At 39.5% G+C, this 9,743-nt stretch overlaps 1 protein-coding gene across 1 annotated transcript in view; it reads right to left on the reverse strand.

The window, feature by feature from the left end:
* Positions 1-1,055: 1,055 nt before the first annotated feature.
* LOC116689297 (substance-P receptor) overlaps positions 1,056-9,743 on the reverse strand; it is a 23,071-nt gene continuing 14,383 nt past the window's right edge. Inside the window, exon 2 of the mRNA XM_032515790.1 lies at positions 1,056-1,254. Within this exon, the coding sequence (XP_032371681.1) occupies positions 1,056-1,254 (199 nt within the window). The remainder of the gene's footprint in view (positions 1,255-9,743) is intronic.

A 9,743-nucleotide genomic window follows, 5' to 3' on the forward strand; every position in this document is an offset into this window, starting at 1 on the left:
AGTTCAACAAAAATATGTTTAGAAAAAAAAAAAATGAAACCGTGTAAACTAATACAAGTCCAACCTCCAAATAAAAATTATGAAACCGAACATGACCATCATATGAGCACTTTAACACTAACAGATTTCATGTTAAAGTCCCCGTTGATTGGATTCCTCAGGTCGTCTCAGGTTCCCTTAGACAATGGCGGGGCACAGTGCCCCGGGGAAAAAGTGAGAGAGTAGAGGAGTGTTAAAGTTTTTGGCTGGTGTTTCACTGGATGCACTGTGTGCGTTGCTGATTTTCTAATGAAACCAAGGAAGGGGAAAAAAGCAGTCAGTTACAGCACCGATCAGGAGCAGCGCTTCTAAATCCCGGGTCCCGCTGTCTATTTTTGGACCCCCGTTTCCAGCCGCAGCTGCCGTTAAAACTCCCTGCTCCCGCAATATTTGTGTTGGGTCCCGCTGGGTCCCAATCCCAATGCAGTCCTCTACTGAAGGGCACTGATTTATAAAGAACTGAATGGATAAGGAATCATGTGGTTTTTCCACTTTTAGCATTAGCAACCGGAAATTCTCCTCAAACCTGAACTAAAATTGCTTTTGTTTTTTTAAGTGCTTAAAACCTGCAATACTGTTTCTTCATTCCTTTAAATTGTTTTTTCAAAACCTATTCTTTGTAAATTTTTTGTTTGTGATTGATTTATTCTCACTTGCCTGTTTTCCTGGTTTAATGTCTTGAAATGTTTTGATGTATGAAGCACCTGGTAAACTTGAAAATCAAGTGCCTTCTTCCTCTTAGTAGAAATACAGACTGAAAATGAATGGTAGAGTGCTTCAATCAAATTGCTCTTTTCTCCTGTTCTTTTTGCCTTTCAGTGGAGGGAGAACACAAATCCCCCATGATGTGCCTTCAATTTATTCACTACAAAGCACAGAATGCTTCCGTGCCTTTTCGCTGCGCTCTCTCATTTGCACTTACAGTAATACAAACAACATCCTCCCACATTTGCTGTCTATTCAAAAGCAATTAACGAAGCTTGTTGACTATATGAATGGCTCTTGCACTCAAAGACTCACATCTTTTTGAAGTCGCACAAGGTGTATTCGGGCCAGTCGATGTGGCACACCACCCGGTCGGGGAGCTGGTCTGTGTTGGAGTAGTAGTACTGGGGGAAGGCCAGGAGCAGAGCCAGCACCCAGATCACTCCCACCACCACCTTGGTCTCTGTAGATGACATGCGCTGCTGCAGAGGGTGGATGATGGCCATGTACCTGCAGGGGTGAACGGGAGCACAACGGTGAGCAACACCTGAGCCTTGACCCTAGAAAACCTTATATATTAGTCACCACCTATGACATAATGCAGTTGGTATGATGACTAGGGCTGGGTTAAAAGATTCTCCAATTAAAATCCATCTTTGTTTGAGTAATCTGATTACTGTTAATAAAATCCCAAATGATTATTGATTTAATGTATGCCTTTTCAGCATGGATGTATGTGGGCATCATGTACCGGGCTGGGAGAAGTTAAGGGGAAAACAAAGGACATTCACACAGGAAAATGGTGTGTGTTCTGGGCGTGTAATTCTTGTGGGAAGGATTGATTGGACATTGTTATAACTCAATAAAAAGAGAATTTAAAAGCAAACTTCACAATGAAACACAACCTGCTGGACACACAGGCCAAACTACACAGTAAGCTTCAATTTGATGGTACAAAAACCAATTCCTAGATAAAACGTTAACGTTAATCCTGTTTGCTGTGAAAAATAACAACGGAGTGCATGAATAACTTTAAATGACCGTGTACATCATTAACATAAGGAAATGGGTTTTCAAACACTTTTGCTAGCAGAATCCATTTCCTCACTAAACATATAATACTTCAGGGTGTGGGGAGAAATGATTAGACTTCACCTCAGTTCTTATTATATCCTCTGCATTGATTTTTGACTTAAGTTCATCAGATATTTAGTTGTATTGATTTACTTTCATGTAAATCCCTTAAACATTGGTTGTTCTTTCTCATTACTCAATAACTTGGAAGCTAGATTGATGCTTGCTGGTTTGATTTAACATTATCTTTCAGGAACACACATATTTCTAGACCTCTTGTATTAAAAACCCTAAACATATACAGTATATATATATATATATATATATATGGTATCAGTATTAATGTCTACAGAGAATTAACATCAGTTACATGTTGTTTGGCTCCATTTTTAAGTAGCGCTCTCCAGTGAAATTCCGTCCTGAAAGGTCTAATTAAAGGCTTAATCTCTCTAATAACCCAAATGAATCTGCTAAATGGACGGTCTCCCTTTAATTATATCAGAGACAAGAGGGGGCTTTTGAAATCAAATGCTCCCAGCAGTATGCTAAAAATGGAAGATCACAGCCTTGGCTTTACTTTGGCTCTGTTGAAACAACGCTGGCAGCCATGTGGCTTTTATTCATGTAGGTGAGTCATAGTTGGGCTGTTGATGTCAGAATCAAACACACACCTGCAGAGAACAGTGGTCTTTTCACTCCACAGCCCAAACCATCATCACCCCTGCTAGCAATGCGGGCACCTTGCTCAGATTAAATACATCCTGGACACTCAATCTGACAACAGTAAAGGTAAAATGGGCACTTAATCTTTCATTATGGAAGACTGAAATTACCAAGAATATGTAAAGAAACTGGATTATTCTCTGGTTTTATAGAGAATAAAAAAACTTTATTGCTTGAGTAAAGTCAGAACTGTAACCACACTGTATATTAATAATGGATGTAGCATCAATAAAGCCACCCATTGGTTGTGGACTGCCATTTTGAAGCCAGGAATTAGCATTTTTGCCATCGGCATCTTGGTATTTTGGAGCCAGAAGTGACCATATTTGGACAAAAGGGTGTAGCTGGGGAGAATTACAGATGTGTTGTGTATGATTTCAATCGCGCTGCACTAAGCTACAAGAAAGCTAAAAGTCACAGATTTCAACCAAAACAGCCATGCTACTTTGCTAGTAGCATTGCTACATGCTAACACTAGTGCTGCTTGCACAAGCACCGGCTTCTTTCTGCAACATTATGGTTGTTGTCAGTAGCTACAGGCTCTGTGTTATTAATAAACATCTTACTTACTCTCGCTTTGCTCCATTTTTGCAGGCAGTTTCACACCACTTGTCCCACTCAACACCCTTTGTTTAGATTCACTCATAGAATAGTCAATTGTAGGCTACTGTGTACTGGGGAAGGGGGTGGGGGGGTTGCTGCTGGCATTTGGTATTATAATACATGTGAAGTGGGATAAATTATTGAAGAGTAAAAAATAAGCTCAACCATAAGGTTAATAGGTGTTAATGGGGCGCCTTGGAGTTTCGGGGGCCCAAGGCTATTACTGACCTTTGCCTAATGGCAACGCGAGTCATTCAGAGTTTTACTGGAGGGTAAAGGCCGACCTCCGGGTACTGGTGCTGTTTAACATGTAAGCTTAAGTACGTGCATGCTAACAAGACATTTTTAGGCGACCAAAATGTTCCAAAGTGTGTAAATAAATCCAACCGCCCTATGACAGATTTAAGTTTCACTTTCCCTGAGCCGTGACCGATGGAGGAGCACCTTGGCCGCTGGGATTTAAACCTTTAACTGAAAATGTCGGGGAAAAGAAAAATCTAAAGTGTGGGTGCATTTTGAAATAGTAAAACATGATCCAAAGTAGGATGCAAGTTGTGTGCCACCGCCCAATACAGGACCGCAACCAGGGTGTAATCCAGTGTGCAGCCCACAGCATGATCGTGTCCGGTTTAGTTCCACCTTAGTGTTAATGTTGTCAAAAACGTTGGCTAACGTTGTTTATCAGAGATTATCGGCTAATGAAATGACGGATTCAGCAGGGGGGTGGGGGTTTAACACTTTTGTAACGTACTGTATCCGTGTCACATTGTCATTAGGGGCTCTGCCCACCTAAAGGCCCGATTCTAGAATCGCCCCTGCTGATTTTAATGGTCTGGCAGTTTACGCTGAATCATGACGACAGTCGGAGAAAAAGCAAAAAACTTCTCAGACGCTCAGGAATTGCTGCAAATTGAATTATAATTTTGGCCTGATGAATAGACTACCTATATTAATACCTTCCAAAGTAACAGGCATTACGGCACTCAGGGACAGCTTTGATATACCAGACCTTTCGGAGCCATAGCAATAAAGTTGAAGTATTTACATAAAACACTTAGCTGTCTGCCACTTCCCTTCCAGAGTGGCGAGGACCTGTATTTGGACCGGGATGGCACGGTTCCAGCACGTTGCCCTCTCTACTGGACTCAATTCAGAACATACATCCAAGGGGTACAGCTTTAGGGAATTTAAATCAGCATATTAGCCAGTCATCGTCATGGTCCCTGAAGTCTCTTTCTCTCCTTTTTCTTCCATTGGTGTAGTGCTGCAGTGCCATCATGCAGCATTACACACGGGGGTCACTGCAGAACTTATATGTTTACAAAAATGTTGTGATTGTTGCATTGCCAAAGTCACAGCATCAACTAGTGGTATCCCCCACCCCAAGATACAATTTGAAGTTGAAAGTGTAAAAGGCAAACGCATTTTTCTTCACGCAGGTTTTGTCACAACTGTATGATGATATTTGCAGAGTTATAAAGACAGATATTTAGTTATTTCAATTCAATTTTATTTATAGTATCAATTCCTAACAAGAGTTATTGCAAGACACTTTAAAGATAGAGTAGGTCGACAACGCACTCTATAATTCACAACGACCCACACCCATTTCCACTGTGTTCTGCAGTTATCTAATGGTAGGGTGTTTGATGCTATCATGTATTCCATGCAGTCGGGGCATCTCCTCCTCCTGCGCTCCATAGCGGACAATGTGATGGTGAGACAGTGCTGATTAAATATTAAGAACGGATTTTGATTTAAGATGTCAGTTGGATTTTACAAGGTGTTTATGGAACAATTATCACTCAGTACAAGCACAAATAACACTGCTGGATTTAATCTTCCTGACAACGTGGATGATATGGAGAGAAAAAATGTGCGTGAGACATCAATGCTTGAAAAGAGTAATCTTTCTTCCCACATATACTTTCTGCAGTCTGACATCAGTTCACCCCCTCACCATCTGCGTCTCCACTTCCCATTGTCTCCAAAATGTGAATAGGCATGGATCAGAGTTTGCAAGGAGGACCCCACATTCTCCCGTCAAGTATGTTTTTTCTACATCAAAACCTTTGAGAGGGAAGTGGTGAATGCACATTTTCAGCCACGTTTTGTGCGTAGGCCGTGTTTATTAATGAGATCCCTGGACTTTGTGGTCAAATGTAGTTGGATTTCCTTCACTGTGTTATATTCCATTACATATTCAATTTTGAATTGTTCCCTGAAGAATTGACATAAATTAAGACATTTTTACCATTTATTTGTGGCTAAAAATGAATAAGAATGCAGGTAATTAGGCTTTGATGTTCAAAACTTCCTTGGGGAGGACTCCCAAACCCCCCGCTTCATATTCCAAAAGCCCATTTTGAGCAAGGAAAACCCTGAAAGGGCTTTGGATAACACTCTATACTACTATCTAAATGAAGCTCATCCATGCTTCCATGTAGTTATATTCCATATTGACACACTAGGGCCAAAAGGGTTGACAGCAAATTTAACCAGCCTATATGACCACCACGCTCTTTCTTGCACTGGTCAGTATCAGTGTTGTTGCTTTGTTATACTCTAGATATAAAAGAATCCCATTAATTAAAAATGATCAAGGGATTTTACAAAATTTACAAAAAAAGGCTTAGAATAAATACAGAGAGTATGTTTTACATCTCACTGCTCAACAAGAGTGGAAAGTCATGACGATAGCTACGATTCCCTCAGGGCAGCAGTGGGAACCCAATTTTAAAGTCAATCTGCAAAGGTTTAACTTGCAAGAGCTCTGTGCCAGACGCCTGCTTCGCAAACTCTATAATCTACACCCTTACTCCTCCAGCGTAACTCAATATGAACAATATTTATCCACCCGTCTTCTAATGTCCCCATCAACCACTGCTACAGCTCGGAGCGCTTTTATTTTTATGGATTTTTCGGTAGAGAACTCTGCTCCTCCTGGGTTCTCCCTTTCATTTCACATCTTGGAAAGCACACCTTTGAGATTTTACACTCCAAATATCTGTCGGTACTATCTGATTCCTCTCAATAGGATACCTTTTTCACTAGCTGGCGGTCAGCATGGGCAGCCGGTGCTAGACTTCATGGGTAACATACAGCCTCCAATTAACAACAAACAGCATCTAAACTGCCATGACAATATAACAGTTTGATATAAACACCATGAGGCTGCTACACTGTTTTCCTGAAGAAAACCGGAAGTGATTAAGAAGGAAGCAGCTAAAGCGACAGATGGAATTGTCTGCCTTCAAGCCTGCAAGTGATTTTTTTGTCCTTTTTGTTTTCCAAATTGCATTTGAAAGTAGGCTGTGGTAATTTGATCATGGATGTGCTTCTTCTGGATTATTGGCCTTTCAGGGGGTTGTTGTTGTTTTGCAGAAGGTTACGTAAAACTCCCACATGAAATAGACTAGGTGAAGGTGAGAGTGTTTGTGTGTGTGTTTGTGTGTTTGTGTGTTTGTGTGTGTGTGTGTGTGTGTATTCGTGTTGGGTAATTTGAAGGATTGTCACTGTTGTTATTGCCCACAGGTATACACAGGACACCTTTAGCCACCTCTGTCTCATCAATAGCAGACAATCTTTGGTCCTGTACAAAACCAATGTCCACCTGCATACTACAGCTTCCTCTCTTCCCTGGATGAGTATGGACTGTAGCATATTTGTATTTGCACATAGATATCCCCTTTGTCAGCAGTGTGTGTCCACTGAGGGTGAATACCAGCTTGCTTGTTGAGGTCAGCCTACAAAATCCGATCCTTTTAGCGTTAAAAAAGTGCTACAAAGTGAAAAAAATACAATCAAATACACAAATCACAAATAAAGACAATGCAACAAACAGAAAACAGTACCGTCCACTAGGGTGGGCTTCCGGTTCCGTGGTACAATACTTACTAGTACTGTCAGTCCTTTTGTGGAGCAAAAAACACATTGTTCCCAATTTTCATTCACAGATAAACAAAGAGAAGAATGGGCAGAATAGTGATTATCCCTCTGGGGACAAAAGACGGAGGAGGGGGTGGAGGAAGTTGAAATTGGAAGAGGAAGATGAGAGGTGAGAGCTAGAGGCGAGTAAGCTGTTGTTGATGGTCTTTGCAGTAAGTCATCTGAGCTGGTCTGTCTGGGACAAGCTGACTGTGTGCTTCAGCTACAGGAGCCTAGGTTGATATAAAAAAGGTCCAGCGCGGCCCAGTGTCAGCCAATCGCTCTTTCATTTGTTACTGTTTTTGCTCCTTAGCACTCTGACAGGCAGCATGTACTGGAGGAGTAGAAGTCAGAGAAGTTAACTTGGTGGTCACAAATCTGGGAGGTTGTGAATGAATAGAAAGCCGTTTCAAAATCACACACTACATAATGCAGACAACTGCAGTATGCAGTACCTACTACATACAGCGTTCAATAGTAGTATCTCGTCAACTGTCACCTCAGACTGTGGAGCTTCTCAACTCCAAATTCAAACTCTATATGGTTGATTCCTCTCATAAAAAAAAGACTCAGAAGTGAATTTAGTGATGAAATACCAGACAAATATTTGAAAAAGTTTTCCAGTTGATGACCAGAACAGCAATTCACAGTAGTAGCGATTCTTGCAATGCTTTGCATTGTGGGATACAGTAGGCAAGATAAACTGATCCGAGGCATACTGGAAATTTTCTTCCGATCAGTAAGACAGCCGGGTATTTTTGCCATACTGCAGATTTAGCTTTTGTTTGCATACAGCATACTACATGCTACATTTGGCCAAATCAGTAGGCAATGCTAGTATAGTATTCGGTTTTGAAAATGTCCAAACTCTTTTTTTGTCTAAACAACTTCCACTGAAGTGCCCTTAAAGGATCAGCACTTTTGTACTTTTATATATTATCTGATTATTACAAACCTTGACAATCTGTTGACAAAGCACTGGACATTACATTAAGATGTTTGCCAGAATGCATTTCAGTAACAAGAGAATGTGGCTGCGTTCTGATCCACAGTGTGCATAAACAGTTCTCCCTATTCCCTAATAAGGGAATGTCGGTTAAGGGAACTTAACTGACATTCACTCATCAAAAATCCTCCATTCGGAACACGCTGCAACGTCACTAACGCAGATATGACTTCCTAAACACCTTGGATACGTTTCTGCTACTGTGGAGATTTTTTAACTCTACTATATATATATATATATATACATATATATATATATATATATGTACACACATCCAAATATTAAATGGTACACCTAAATGTTAAATCTAAATGTTTAATCTAAATGTAAAGGATAAATTTAATTGTTCAATTTAAATGTAAAATGTATATGTTAAATCTAAATGTTAAATGTAAATGGTAAATCTAACTGTTAAATCTAAATCTAAATTTAAATGTTAAATGTAAATGTTGAATCTAAATGTTAAATGTAAATCTAAACGTTAATTTAAATGCTAAATCTTCATCAAAGTGACACCCTTCATAAAAGTGACCCTAAAAACTCAAAGTACTTTTAAAATAGAGTTTCTCCAAACGTGTTTATTTTTTTAGGTAGTTGTTATCACAATAATCCATGTCCAAGAGTCCATTTCCCCGAATGAGATGGTTTTCATTTGTTTTTTGACACTATAAACACACACTGATGTCCTCAAGCTTTTAATTTGGTACTTCTGGTTACCAGCATTGTGAATTTGCATATTAGTTAAATATTTAGTCACCGAAAACATTTAGATTCAACATTTAGATTTAACGTTTAGCTTTAACATTTAGATTTTTATTTAACATTTACATTTAGATTCAGATTTACATTTAACATTTAGAGTTACCATTTAGATTCAACATTGAGGTGTTACATTTAATATTTGGCTTTAACTGTTTAAAATATCTCTAAGTTGACAAATGTTGTTGTCAAACGTGAGAAAAAGTGACCCTCAAAAATTCATACCAGTTTTTAAACATTGTTTGGAGCTAAATGTTGCTGGTATTTTCAGGGTGAGCCGCTTTACAAACAGCACCCCATAGTCGTTGAGACTAGAAAAGCGCTATATAAAGTCCTTTTACACAACAGCCCATTTACATTTATATGCTGTCACTAAAGGCTTTATAAATAGTTAAAAGAATATTTACTAATGCTTTTTAGATTAATTCTTAAACATTGTTATAACATCTTTGGGGTTGCCAGTTTGTGGTTGGATCATCAGACTTGTTTTGTCTGTTTAGCTCTTTAATTCATCAGGTAGAGCTTCCAATAGAGAGGTGAAGTCCCACCCTTGCTATTTCTTTTACATTGTTTGTATTATTATTATTTTTTTCTCCATATTTATTTTTTGCCACTTTCCTCAAACACACAGGGAGACACTATCCCCACTATCCACACTCATGTGTTGTGTAACAACATGTTTTTCTATCTCCTTTTAACACCCTAACCGTAACCACCCAATGTTCATTCTACCCAAACCACTATTAATAGCCTAATCACTATTAATAGCCTCCTTGTGTTTGTCCACTGTCCTGCCCTGACTTGTCAGTTCTGTTATCGTCCTGTCTCACTTCCCTCTGTTGTCTGTCCGTCACCTTGTCGCGTTTTATCCGTTATGTGTGTTCCATAAATGGTGGTATAACCCCCC

Source organism: Etheostoma spectabile, chromosome 5, assembly GCF_008692095.1.
Source record: "Etheostoma spectabile isolate EspeVRDwgs_2016 chromosome 5, UIUC_Espe_1.0, whole genome shotgun sequence".
NCBI classification, from domain to species: Eukaryota; Metazoa; Chordata; class Actinopteri; order Perciformes; family Percidae; genus Etheostoma; species Etheostoma spectabile.